Source organism: Cupressus sempervirens, chromosome 10 (genome assembly GCF_028749045.1).
Source record: "Cupressus sempervirens isolate cs-2001-9-10 chromosome 10, ASM2874904v1, whole genome shotgun sequence".
Lineage (NCBI taxonomy): Eukaryota > Viridiplantae > Streptophyta > Pinopsida > Cupressales > Cupressaceae > Cupressus > Cupressus sempervirens.
This window is the reverse complement of record NC_143127.1, coordinates 4311738-4327118: the sequence shown is the minus strand read 5'-3', so window position 1 is coordinate 4327118 and position 15381 is coordinate 4311738. Positions and strand designations below refer to the sequence as shown.

General features: G+C 35.8%; 1 protein-coding gene across 4 annotated transcripts in view; it reads right to left on the bottom strand.

Annotated features, from left to right (window-relative positions):
* The window catches only part of LOC149532273 (protein ORANGE, chloroplastic-like), a 256417-nt gene that overhangs the window by 56320 nt on the left and 184716 nt on the right, over positions 1–15381 (bottom strand). For 3 of the 4 annotated variants that reach the window (XM_089807785.1, XM_089807784.1, XM_089807787.1), the window contains 2 exons: positions 9085–9212; positions 8771–8884 (listed from right to left, as the gene is read on the bottom strand). In XM_089807785.1, coding sequence (XP_089663911.1) covers positions 8771–8884; positions 9085–9212 — 242 coding nt within the window. The remainder of the gene's footprint in view (positions 1–8770; positions 8885–9084; positions 9213–15381) is intronic. The other variant, XM_089807786.1, reaches the window with a different exon arrangement.

Here is a 15381-nt window from a genome sequence, read left to right as displayed (position 1 = left end):
AAAGGAAGTTTGCAGTGGGAAACGAAAACACTAGTTTCGAACGAAGCCGACTGCTAAAGACCACTCCCGACCGCTGCATACAGGTGCTGACTTTCTACGCATGTTTCATGCTAGTTCATAAACTCAATCCGCCTATTATCTATGGCATTATAAATTTGTAATGTGGTTACATTTCTCAGCCCTTCATGTTATTAGTTTAATTCAAAAATGGTAGAAATGGTCACTGTATAAGGCATGATTCCACTGTTGTTGGGTGTCCGCAAATTATTTGTCTAAATGCCATAACTACAACTAGTTTTACTTGGATATATTTTGATGTATGGCGAGTCTGTTTGATAGATTCTAGCACTATCCTAAAATTGTAATGTCCCCTTTTGAAATGGACACCCAGGAATGCCCAAAAGCTGAACCAACTGCTGAAATTATATTAATTCTAAAAATGCTGCAATCAAGTACAAAGAGAGGTATTCCAAAGGCCAAACCTTAAGGGAATGACGTCTAGAATGTTACAACAGAGAATGAATGTCCCCTATTGCCAAAAAAAAGAGTGTGATTCACACATCCAAGCTCTTATCAAATGCAAGTCATAATCATCCGATACAATAATCCAATGCTCAACAATGAGACTTTCAGCCCTATTTATCCTTTTCTTCATCCTTCTAGAAGGAACTAAAACATTAATTAATTGTAAGAGCTAGAAGCTTCCTCCTTCCAATAATTAATGCATTCTATAGAAATCCCTCCCTAGCAATAATTAATTAAATGACGAGAGGCTTCCGTCCTTCCAATAATTAATACATACCCTAGAAGCTACTCCCTTGTAATTAATAATTAAATTAATTAAATACAAAGTCACCTTTAAATTGAATGACTTTATAAGAAATTAATTTAATTTCTTCTTATCCTCCACTTAGACTTTGGAGAACATGAGAGCTAAAAGATGGGATCATTACACCTTTTTCTGGGACATCATAATTCTGTGCGGCCAGCTCACTTTGCCTAGGTTTGGGGGCGGAAAGTTTCTTTATGGGGTTCAATTCGAGATTTGGCCTAGACATTTCCAGTTCCAAACCCATCAGAGCAGTTTTGGCAGGTTGTCCAGATGCTTGCTATTTTTATTAAGTAATCAGAGCATAGTATTTTCGGTACCTCAGTGTTGGTTTGGAAGTGTCTCACCGAGAGCTTTCCAATGAGCTATTGCATGAGATTATTTGAGTTCATTTGGTCAGCTATTTTAATGCCTGATGATTATATGGTTTCCTGACTAAGTGACTATTAAAGTCATTTAACTTGTCACTTTATTTTAAAAGTTACTATGTTCACTTAAGTGATTAAAGGACAAAAAGGTGCTTTATCCCACATTGCCTAAAAGAGCATGCATCACATTAGGAAAAGGCATAAAGGTACAACGGACTCCACATGGGAGGATATATGAAGATTATAATATTCAAACAAATATTAATCTAGGAGCTAGAAACAATTGCTGGTTATTTTTTTAAGGACGCAAACCCTTGAAGAAACTTTGGAGGTTGGACATAAACTTAGCCTTCTTTTAGGTTTTATCCATATAGCCAGTCTGACTGTTATTTCTATTTGTAAGATTGGATATTCTAAATTGTTGCATGTTATTGTATTGCTGATGTATAATACAGTAACATTATTAGGCAACCATGGGTGATTAATTACTAGTTTATATTGTACTTCTGAATATTGGAGGAATAAACAATCTTTTCTGACTTCTCTCGTATACAAAATTGCTGGTTGCAAATTGATTGAAGTTCTGAAATTTGTATCAAATATTGGTTTACTGTTCAGATTTAAAATTTGTAAGTTTTTATTGAGGGTCTTAGTAAATATCTGGAAAGGGATATTACAGTGGTATCAGAGCTGGTCTTCCTGCCAGCTTGTGAAGTTTTATCCAGACACAAACACAATTTTTGTAGGAATTAAGGCAACCATTATTGGTGTTTGATTAGTCGATTTCACAAGGTGTTTAGGTACGGTCCAACTACACATGGGTTAATGTGCCTGGGCAATGTCTCAGATTTGCATCTGCACATGGGAGTTAGAGAACAATAGCAGAGAACATTCTCATCAAAAGCATCTAGGAGCAAAGGATCTTATTTTAAGGGTAGTATCATCTGTTGACAAGAAAGTAGAAATGAAGCAAAATTTTCTGGAGATTGTTCATGATGAAGGCTACCCTAGCAAATTTCCATACAAATCAAAGGTTCTTCTATTTCAGAAAATAAATGGTGTAAATGTTTTCCTCTTCAGTGTTTATGTTCAGGAATTTGGTTCAAAATGTTCTCGTCCAAATTAGGCAGATAATTAAGTACAACTGCTTTATATATTTGGGAAAGAAAGGTTACATACAGGTAACTTTTCGCAGGTTGGCTAGGTTGATAGACTAGCAGCAGATAGTATTCATAGGGTTGGGAATATAGCTGACTGGCAGTGCTTTACAATCTACACATTGGCTAAGCTTCTTACCTTGGACGGGTTCCACCATTCACGTGTGGGAAAGCAAAGAAACTAGCAAAGATTGTGACCCCAAACCTGGACCACAACATAGTTGCAGAGACAGACCTTAGCACAAGGGTTTCCATTTAACCACGTCTGGCTTGGTGTAGATATTTCGAGTTTGGAAAAGAGTTACCACGGGTGCATCTTTCATCAGAATAAATAGACGTGAGACGGTTTTCTGCTTACTACAGGCATCATTGGAAGAATGCAAGTGAGAAAGATTCGTGTGGTGCCGCGGGTAGAAGAGACAATAAACATGTCGAGTCAGTTGTGACGGCAAGCCGAGTGATCACGGGTCAAGGATACAGTGCAGGTTATGTTGTGAATGGCTTCAGCAGTGATTGCATTGGACGCCGACTTCACATTCACAACTGGGCTCTGTTAAGGATATTCCAACCAAGTTGGGCACATTCGAGTCAACAAACATTTAAGCTGCCATCAATACTGTGTCGGGGTTGTGATTCAATGCCAGTCGAGACGTGAAAACATGAGTTGCTTCCAAATTAATTTGAGGCCAGATCATAACACGGTCTTTTACTTATAAGGTTCAATTAAGAGATTCCTTGCACTTGTCGTGAGCTCATATTGTGAAGAAACTGTTAAACATTGCCATGAAAAAGTTTGTTATTGGCAAGCATATTCAAAATAGACTAGGGCTACTGTATATGTCCCCCAGAACGGCTACAGCCAACATAGAAGTGATATAAATTTTTAAAATAAACTCCTGGAGCTAATAAGTAGCGTAAAGGTGTTGTCGTATACACAATGAAATAATTGTGAAGAAGCTGGCAAAATCAAAATTGAATGCCAGACGTTACTACTGCTGAAACATGTTGACAGTATGAAGGTGGCGATACCATTACCAAATGCAGAACTGCTGGTGATTGAAATATTTGAACAAGTTGAAATTTTGGATATCTATCGTACTATAGAGGGAGAGGTCCTGAACATTTGTTTCTCTTGAGCATTCATTACAATCTTGCTTTGAAGTTACCTAGCCATTATTTCAGAAACAAGTTGTATTTCTGGGAGACTGTGTTGTTTGGCTTAGACTTATTGTAATTGGCTGGAGGATATATGCTGAATCATTTTTAATAGGGGAAGAGTTTTGGAGAGTTTTGTCAGCATGCAGTTGGCATAGTGGCATTATCCTCAAGTGCAAAGAGCACAAGGCTCAATAGGACGTTTTCACTATGTTGATTGTTGTTGAAGAAAACAAAGAGCAAAACCGCTTGATATCATAACAGATATTAATGTGCTAGACTTGGAAAACGTATATTCGCTGCTGCACGGAATGACAGGTTTGTTTTGAAGTTGCAACATTCCACCCATCCAGGAAAGAAGAAGATAGTTTGCAGAGTATTTGTTGTAATGCTTATGGTCCCAAACAAGATTATAGGGAAAATAAATCTGAGTATAGTTAAGTGCATGAGAATTGTTTGACGAAATTCCTCTCGGCTATACATTCAACATTTCGATGATAAAATTTAAGGACAAATTATTACAGGTTCTCAAGTTTTCACATCAACTATTTGACCAAATACTTCAAGATTAATTTGGAATTTGTTGTTCAGAAATTGCAAAGATTATTAATTTCCAGACTTTGGGCATTTGTTCATGACAGTAGGTGCACCAGCGATACGGATCTATTCTATTGTTCTATTATTGTTTTTGTTCCAACAGAGAATATTGCAATATCAATCAAAAACATCGCACACTCCAGAAAACACAACAACATATCAATACAGTGTGTTCAAGACTTGGTTTTCATGATAATTGTTTGCAAAAATACCTCAGTTCCAGAATCAAAAGTCAGGGGTGGAATCTAGTAAGCTATATGGCAGAGGAAGTGGGATGAGATTTCCAACTTGAAATTAAAACCGAAGTAAGGAGACTATACAATGACTATAACAAATTTCCATCAAAGTTTCAATAAGAATTTCCTTTCATTAACTATGTGGACTTTCAGCTAGAGCTACAAAACAAAACGGACATGATGAGAAACAAATACCCTGAATTGGCTCGAGATCTCCTTTCAGAGGACAGTTACAAAAATTTGCTCAAGGAAGACATTAATCAGCTTGATAGTAGTACTGAAAAAGAAGAGCAATCTTTACATGATAATATACAAAACAATAAAAAGGACACAAGTATACCACTGAGTAACTAGGAGACAGAAGTATCTTATGGAGTTGTTTACAATAGTTCTGATGAGCATGTTGATGTCCCATGTAGAGGAGTTGACCAAACTGCCAACATTGGCAACTCCCCTTCTTATTCAGATATGGAAAACACCAGCATTCTATTTGGTGACATGGAAATTAACTTGGATAAATTTTATGGTGATACTAAGCTGGAAATTATGTCAAATCTTGAGAAGGAGCAAAGGGACCACAATGTGGACATGATAGTTGATCTAGCACATGTTGTGTTAGAGGATATATATGAAATTGTTGTTCCCCTAAGTGATGAGAAATCAGAAAATTCTATAGAGAACAACCCACTTGTGTTCGAAGGAGATGGTCAAAAACCATTATCTCTCTTGGACTTATTAGATATGCTTTTGGTCAAAGATGCCAAACTTGTCTAAGTGTTGACAAGGATGGATGAAGCTTCTAATTTGGCTGAGAATCTCATGCGGAAGATTGTGATAGAAGAGAGACGTGGAAATGTATGTGGTGTCACAAGTTCTCTATTACATATTATCTTTGAAATGTTGAAAATGATAAAATTTGATATTTGCAGCTATTAATGGACAGAGATCTAGCAATAAAATTTGGAAGGGACAAGGAGAGTGAGGTAGATGAGCTATGTCTTCAATTGAGTTTAACACATTATTCCATCCACGAAGCTGAAAATCAAACAAGTGGAGCAGCCACTTATGAAGAAGATGACAGTGGTTTAAGGACACAAGAAATCACGCAAATCATTGAAAGAATTTAGAGTGGGTAGATGTGAAGGCAAGCAATGTGATTCAATCACGTATTTATCATTTCAGACTATCTATGTTGAGAAAAATTTTATGGATCAGCAAGTTGATAAGACTGAAAATTCTGATTTTTATGACAGCAACTGTACATTTTCACAGGAGGACATGGCTAGTGATACAACAAGTGAGGATAATTTAGAGTTTTCAGCGCATGGTGAACCATCCTTTAATAAAGACTTTAACATAAGTGAGAGTACTTATGGTGGAATAGGAAGTTCAGGTTTACCCTTAGCATGCTTTAAGGGAATTTTCAGCTTGCCCAAATTTTTATCACCTAGCTCTTATGAGATGGGGCCTACTTGATGATTGGTGATTTTTCCTGTTGGTATATTTTCCCTATCAGTGATTTGCCTATGTATGTTGGTGATATATTCGCTGATTCTATTTGGCCCTCCAGGGTCAAAGAGTTATTTGCAGGTGAGTGGGGAGATCACACATTACCCTACATTCCACATGAGGTGTCTACATTTTTATTTCAGCAGGGTATTGAAGACAGTGTTAGCACTCATGGTGTTGGTGATTCACCAACCACCCTTTCATTTACCCAGGATCATGTTGATTGGGTAGTCGAGAATCCAAGTGTTAATAGTATCTTACATCTGGCAGATTATGTTGTGTTGCTACACAGCCACATGATTATGATCTGTTTGTTCCAGCCCTCTGACACATCAAAGTTCCTGAGATTAGGATTATTTCTTTTCCACCAGAGTGATATGTTGGTAAAGTTGGATTGGCCGGATCTATCATTGTCATCGGTACAGTTATTGCAGGAGTGGTATAGTAGTACAGTGGTACAAATATCACAAGAGTTGGTTAGTGGTATCTCAGTCAGCGCACGAGTTCTCATTTGGGATCCAGGGGGAGCATCCCTATGCACATTATCATCTTCGGGTGGATATTGGTATATTGTCGAGCTCCCATCATCACTTGACAGTAGAGACTCGCAGGGGCACTCATGGAGAGAGGCATTCATTCTGACTGAGGGTAGTGGCACACGGGGTAGTAGCACATGGCCGTCGGTGTCCCTTTATGGTGAGAATTGAGATCCTGGCATTCAATTATCAGGCACATTGATTCCTATTGTACTGCTTCACCATTCTGAGTTTGGGAAGATGCATGCTGGGGTACATCGGCTGAGGAGTAAAACCGCATTCTAGAGACGAGTATGGGATCTTGGTATTTGGTTTCTACAAGTATGAGCAGATTGCTTGAGGGCAAACAATCTTTGAGAGGGGAGGCTTTGTAATGTCCCCTTTTTCTGAGACATTATAATTCTGTGTAGCCAGCTCACTTCGCCTAGGTTCAGGGGCGGAAAGGTTCTTTATGGAGTTCAGTTCGAGATTTGGCCTAGACATTTCCAATTCTAGACCCATCAAAGCAATTTTGGCAAGTTGTCCAAATGCTTACTATTTTTAGTAAGTAATCAGAGCACAGTATTTTCGGTACCTTAGTGTTGGTTTGGAAGCATCTCGCCGAGAGCCTTCCAACGAGCTATTGCATGAGATTATCTAAGTTCATTTGGTCAGCTATTTTAATGCCTGATGATTACTAAGTGACTATTAAAATCATTTAACTTGTCACTTTATTTTAAAAAGTTACTATGTTCACTTAAGTGACTAAAAGACAAAAAAAGTGTTTTAGCCCACATTGCCTAAAAAAGCGTGCATCACATTGGAAAAAGGCATAAAGGTACAACGGACTCCACATGGGAGGATATATGAAGATTATAATATTCAAACAAATATTAATCTGGGAGCTAGAAACAGTTGCTGGTTATTTCTTTGAGGACGCAAACCCTTGAAAAAACTTTGGAGGTTGGACGCAAACCTAGCCTTCTTTCAGGTTTTATCTATATTGTCAATCTGGCTATTATTTCTGTTTGTAAGATTGGATATTCTGAATTGTTGCATGTTATTGTATTGCTGATGTATAATACAGTAACGTTATTAGGCAACCATGGGTGATTAATTACTGGTTTATATTGTACTTCTGAATATTGGAGGAATAAACAATCTTTTCTGACTTCTCTCGTATACAAAATTGTTGGTTACAAATCAATTGAAGTTCTGAAATTTGTATCAAATATTGGTTTACTGTTCAGATTTAAAATTTGTAAGTTTTTATCGAGGGTCTTAGTAAACATCCGGAAAGGGATATTACAAAAATTTAATGTGAGTATGCAGCAATTCCTTCCATCATAGTTGTATATGCAACATTTAGAACATGTATTACAGTGGTGCAGAAGAAATCAGATTACATGAAAACTGTTTGACGAAATTCCTTCCAGTTAAACACGCAGCATTTTAATCACATATTTGAGCTCGGTTTAGTACAATACATGATTTTTGAGGTGAAAATTTGATCAAAACCAAACAACAGAATCCAAGACATGGATCAACATACACAACATTGTTTTTCATGAAAAAATAATAAAACCCACCAAATAATTTTTTAGGAAAAATTGTAGACCCAATAGATAATTTTTCAAGGGAAAAAATTATAAAAAACCCATCAAAGAAACCTTTATGCAACAAAACATGAGATTTTGTGTGGTTAAAAAGCACATGTAAGAACATGCAGCTCACAAAAAGCACATGCAAGTGCATGCAACAAATGTGCAAGTGCATGCAACCTTTGAAAATCAAAGACTTTTTCCTTTTGTTGAAATCAAGAAATTGTGCAATCAAAACTCTCAACCAAGCTCACAATTTTCAATGAAAAACTTTGAAGATGTACTGCAAAATTTTCATAAAATACCTCTGATGATTTCTATTTTAAAAAATCAAAAACAAATTTCTGGAAAAAAATTCAAATCGAAAGATGTTAGAATTTTTCTATAAAAAATCATCAAATTTTATGAAATCCCATCGATTGCATTGCTATCACATTATGGTTAACCGATGTTGCAAACACAGGAGATGAAAGCTCCTTATATAGATTTACAAAGGCAATACTTCTACTATGGAAGAATCGTGAAGTGAAAACAAAAATAGAAACTACCTAATAAACTGAAGACAATCTAAGATGACAATTAAGAAATATTACAATATTCTAATAGGCACCATGTAGGAATTTTCAATATTGTATTTCAGAACTTCTGTTGCTACACATAAGCATATTAAAAGCCATCAGAAACAATTACCCACAAAAAGTGTAACAAATATGGTGTTAAATTAAATAATCACTATAATTTGTTGATAGAAGTTATAATGCATAAAAACTTAATATATGGGAGGACTTCAACTGAAACAACACCCTTTAATTTTTTATACAGAAAGATAAAGCTTGGATATCCTCCACGACCAAGGAAACCAAAGATCATCCCATGGTTCATATGAAACTGTGGCAGTACCAAATCTTGTACAAGTTCTGCATCAATTTTTGCAGTGCATTATGTTACTAGTTAAACTTCCCCATGGTTACATCTGCAATGAATCACCCATTTAAAAAAATATATTTGTACAGTTGAGCCTACTAAGCATTGAAATTTTATTCTGCATCAAAGTTTTCCCCATTATCTCTTTTTCTATCATTGCAATTGTTGAGAAAATAAGTCATTTTATACCTACCAGTTCCCAGGCAGTATCTGCATCTCTTATGCTCTTGTTGCTTGACATTGTTGATCTCAACGACCATTAGAGCCGATATTACACCTACTGCTCCTCCTGAAAAAGATGCTACTATGGGATCCACCTGACTGAACAACCAGTATGCTTCAGTTGAGAGATCATATTCAAATAAGAAACAACACTCTGCAAATGTTAATTTATAAATACATGTAGCAGTGCAAATGCAATAATTGATAAGACACAAGAATTTTGTAGAATTGTAAAAGAAAGGTAAAGATCAGCATTTCAAATATCAGGATTGAAATTCAAATTGTTGGTTGAGGTGTGGACTCAGTAATATGCATGTGTGTAAAAAAGAACTTCCCAAGATAATTGAGTATATTAAACAGTAATAGTTTTCATCTGACATGTCATTGCATGCATTATGGATAAACATATTAACTAGACATAAGCCTGGATATATCCATAAAAGCTTGAGCTTCACAAGTTAAAATAAGACCCAAAATTGAAACCAAAAACCAATGGCATCTAATGTTCAATAAGAAAGTATCTTTTAATTAACTGATGTCCACAAATGACATAAGTAGGTCATTAGCACTGAAAAGTCTGGGGAGTTACAGGTTTGGACATACATGCAACATAAGTGTTCACCGGAAGCCAACAATCATAAATCTTGAAGTCCAAATGTTTATGCCAAAAACAGGCATAGGAAAATTGATATATAGCACACACTGCATAAAAGAAAAATAGTTATTCCCTACTTGAATACATATGGTTTCTTTAAGGTCCTCATGGAAATCCACTTGAATACAAATGCATTTCTAAGGTCAACCATAATAGAATTATTCTGCTCAGTGTTGACAATAGGCAAAATGCCTGATGTATTAATAAGTCAGACCTTAGAAGCATAAAGTTTTAATGGAAAACCATAGAACTCAATCCACACAAGGACTTTTGATTTTGGCATTATCAAAGGCTAAAAATTTTCTTGTTCAAAGGAAAAAAACAAGGAATCTATTTCCAATAATAACCACCCCTGATTTTTATTATTTTTATTTTGAAATATGCGAAACAATATAGAATCTATAGTGGAATGACTGCTGATTTTTAGCTTCCAATGCATGCAAATGCATAAACTAATTATTAAGTAGGGGTTTGACAACATCGCCACTTAATTAACCTAAAATCCTTAAATATGGACTTATCTTCCAATATGTTATAAAAATAAAAATCTAAAATCAGAACTTTTGATCACTTAAATTAGACCATAAAGCATGTTGCAAACATGGTTAAATTTGACAAGAAATGCCACATGCAAGTTCCAAAAACCCCAATAACCAGTTTTCCAAACTTAACCAGCATATATTATTGGTTTATAGTGACTAATGAGGCAAGAATTGCACACTTGCCATGTATACTCCTTGGGGTTCAGGGTTAGGGTTAAGGGTTTTTTCTGCTAAAAGACTTTGTAAACCACTTCAAAAAAGGCTTGATAAAAAAGTAATTGTAGTATGAAAAATCATCTGATTGTAATTTGCTCTTCACCAGATGATAAAATAAGTGGACAGTAGTTTCTCTGGTGGATCTAGCCCATATTGGGTGAACCACATTAAAACTCTATACTATTGTATCTTTGTCTTCTTTTATTTCTGCAATATCTTAACATTGTTTATTCCTCGTATCTGCCTAAACCCTAACAATTGGAATCAAAGCCGTGCATTTTTGTGATTTGGCAGGAAATTTCAGATTCAAGTGGAAGCAATGGCAGACAAAGGAAGGCTTTGACAAGTTTAATAGCAAAAACTATTAGTTATGGAAGATTATCTATATCAGAAGGATTTTTCCTTACGATTGGGTGGAAAAGGAAAAAAAGTCAATAACTACTTCAGATGAACAATGAGAATTTCTTGATAGGAAGGCACTAGGAGCAATATGACTGTCTCTAGCATCATCAGTGCTTTCAATAAAGCAAAATTAACAAAGAAGTGTCTAACAAAGCCATTAGGCGAACTGTATGAGAAACCCCAGCTCCAAATAAGGTATATCTTATGAAACCTCTATTTAATATGAAGATGCCAAAAGCTGGTTCTATTAGTGATCATTTGAATATGTTTAACATGGTTGCTAGTCAGCTAAGTTCTATAAATGTAAATTTGATTGAGGTTAGGGCTCTCTTGATCTTTATGCTCATTGTCTGAAAGCTAGAATGGATTTGATCGTGCCTATAAGTAGCTACATGTAGCTTTGTCTCTGATTCAAGCACTTTAGAGTTTGACGATATTGTTGGTGTTATCCTAATCTAGGTGGATCTAGAGAACCTTAAAAAATTTGCAATCTCAAATTCTCACAAAAACAACATCAATGTGTGGAATTCCTTGAGACGAACCTAATGCAACTTGAACAGGCTTAAAAAGAGCTTGTATGCTCAAGTTAGGTGCAGTCAAAGGTTCGATCAAAGAGGCAAATAAGGGAGCCATGGAAAAAGGTAAAAATTTGATTTCTCAAATTCAAGCAAAGATGGCACCAAGTTGTAGTTGCCCAAGAAAAGGGTTGACAAGATGACATTAGCATGACGTCATAGTCCATATAGATGACTTGGCATGATGACTGTGCAAGTTTGACCAGTCAAAAATGACACTCAAAAGTAAGAGTGTGGCATGGCAAGTTACATCTAAGTGGTAGTGACTTGGCAGTATGGCTCACGGATGTGGACAAATCCTTTGATGAGATGTGTAATCCTGGGAGCATATAATATGGTTCCATGTGGCACCCTTGCCTTGAAGTGGGTTCGATTTATTTGTTTGGAAAAGCATAGTTGGCAGGTTTGAACATGGAACCTTGCTTTCCCTACTTTTCCTCCTTACCACTGAACCTTGCAGACTTTCTAAAACTTACGATGACAGTGTTACATTTCTTCCATATCAATGGGGATAAGACTATAAAAGGGGTCGGGTGGCTTGACCCTTGATCTCCCATTTGCCAATATTGTTGGTCTACCAATGAGCCACCTATTTAAGTCAGGATTTGGTTAGGCGAAAGGTACTTTTGTTATATTATTAAGGTGAGTCGACCACATAGGGGCCTGAGCCCCATCCTCTCATAAACCATGTAATGGGAAAATTAATGTGAGCTATTTTAAATAATTAGTAGACCCAAAATAATAAGGTTTTTTGTTAAAAGGGATTTTAATTAGATTATGGGGAATAATTTGTGTTAACCCTCAAAAAGTACGTCAAATAGTATTTGAGGGGGTTAATATTTGTAGTGAAGGGTCAAGTTCATTTTGGAGTAATAACTCTTTTGGAGGGAGAATTAGACGGATAATTTCCAAAGTGACTTGGGAGAGAATTAGAATTTTCTTGAGAGAGTTTTGAATGCTCTTGCAGAGTGTTTCTAGTGTGAGATTTTTTGGAGAAGAATTACAAGGTTTTATTATGGAGAAGGTCCTGTAGCTCCCAGGCAAGGCCAAACTCCACAGTCTCAAAGTCGTGTAATTTTTAATGGATTCCAGATGAATGAAAAAGAACACAATTAGACTTGGTCCTGTAATTTTTAATGGAAAGCAAGAAATTCACATTCTTGATTTTTGCTTATTATTCTCATGGAGAAATTGGAGAAAAGTAATCCACAGTAAAAGAATACAAGCAAATACAACCAATTAAGCATTTGGCAAAGGCATTTTTGAGGAAGTTGTGTAGTAAGCAATACAATTTTCATTCCATGTACTTAAAATTCTCAATAACCATCTTAGATTTGGTGCATTACAATGTCAAAGGAAATATCAAATATAAAGTTAAAACCAATCATTGTTAAGATTAACCACAAACAGAAATAACAATCACATACAAATATAACCAATATCAGAAAATAATATATCACACAAAAGAGAACACAGGACACAAAGATTTAACATGGTTCACCCCATCCTTGCACTACGTCCACCAATAGAAAGTCCAATATTATTATTATTCATTGATTACAATCCACAATCCCTTATAGCTCAATACCGCCGTAACAAGCTACAATATCACCATGCATTATGAAATCCCTAACCCTAATCTATTTTATACAAGATCTTCCCGCTTACAAAATTAGGGCTAGAATAAGTCTTCCAATATAGAAATAGCAACCAACGCCTTTTACAATATAAGGTCATTTTTGGCTTTGGGGGCACTAGCCCCCAAAACCCTTGTAGGAGGCGTTGCCCCTCGACCCAACCCTATACTGTGATAAGGAGCACACCTGGGGCATTGCCCAGGACCCCACAAGAGGTGCCCCTTGACCCTATCTTGGAGGCACTGCCCCAAAACTCCCATAGAAATAATCTGGATAGAAACTGCACCAAATAAACCTCTGAGTCTAATTAGGCTCCATATTAGAACAATCTCCCACTTGGAGACTAATCAGACTCCACAATAATCAACTCGCACTTAGAGACTGATCATATCATTGCAAAACCTGTAGCTTCCACTGAAATATCAAACCACCTTGGACTCTGTTGTTCTTTTATTCTATTCAGTCTAGAAGACCAATCGACGCTGAAGAAGAGTTCATTTTCTCCCTTGTGACTGCCTCGGTAAACATATCTGTTGGATTATAATATGTATGTATCTTCTCCAATTTTAACTATCCATCATCCAAAACTAACTGAAGAAAATGGTATCGCAACTCTATGTATTTTATCTTTGAATGTAGAGTAGAATTTTTTGCAAGATGAATGACAATCTGGCTATTTGTAAATAAATAATTATCCCTCTCTGGGTGTCCCAATTATTCCATGAATAAGTGAAGCCATATCATCTCCTTGGATGCCTCTGTAGTGGATAAAAATTTAACTTATTGCAACTAAGAAATCCAATTCACTATTGTCCCACCAACTCTAAATACATAACATGTAGTACTCCGTCTGGTATCAATATACCCTGTCAAATCTGAGTCAACATAGCACTGCAAATCAATATTAGAGCCCCCAAAATATAAACATTAATTGGATATTCCTTTCAAATATCTTAGAATCCATTTAACTACATTCCAATGCTCAAGCTCTAGATGACTCATATACCTGCTAACAACTCCAACTGCATGTGCAATATATGGCCTAGTACATACCATAGCATACATTACGCTTCCTACAACTAAAGCATAAGGTACCTTGGACATCTTATCCTCATCTTCTTGTGTCTCTAGACACATCTCCTTAGTCAATTTCAAATGACCAAGTAAAGGTATGCTGACAACTTTAGCATTCTCCATAAAGAAACGTTGCAACACCTTCTCAATAATATAATCAACCTTAGATAATATCAATTTTCTTTTCTTTCTATCTATGCAAATTTCTAGAAATTGTAAAGAGACAGTGAACATGTTTTGTGATACAGTGCAAGGCCAAGAGAACCCCCAATGGAGGTGACCAGGTTTCCAACAAACAACCACACAGTGGAAACACAACACAAGATACAAGATCTTATAGAAATCCAACTCTTTATTCATCAAATAATTGATTACATGCAATGTGTTAGGCTATAAGGCCTTCCTGATTATGGCCAAATATAAAGCAATTACAATAACAATTGTTCAAGCTCTGCAAGAGAAACTCAACATTCTAACGAATTCCCTCTACCAAGTTCTTACTTGATCTCTATGAGAATTATAAAGTTCTTGTCTCAAGCATGATTATCAAGCCCTAATTGATAATTATATCTACCAAATGATTCATATTATTTTTAATATAAAAGATATCAAATGAACATACCTCTAGTTACCTTTAATTTTGCATTGTATAACCTTCGAAAAATATACATTATTTCAGTTCTCTATATTCCTTCTCAAAATACATATTTAGTTCTCTATTTCCTCTATTATGATGTTTTTGCAATCCAACTCTCTTTGAATATAATTGTTTTCCCGTCCTCCCATATTTTAGTTTTCATCTATGTCCTAAAAAGTCACGACCCTTCATAATCACAATCCTTTTCAAAAGTCACATGTCATAATTACAACTCGTTTGAAGAGTCACAACACTTCATAATTACAACCTATTTGAAGAGTCACAACTATTCATAATTACAAACCTTTTGAAGAGTCGCATCCTTTCATCACTTCAACCTTTTAGAAAAGTCCCTTCCTTATTTTCTTCTCATTCTTTTCCTGTTCCATTAATCCTTCTTTAACTCCTATCTTCTCCTCTACTTCCTTCCTCTTTAAAATGATTTCTCCTCTTATATCTTAATTTGAAGGTGTCACGTCTCTTGAGTTTTCATTAGATTTAGTTAATTTATATTATTTTATATTATGTTC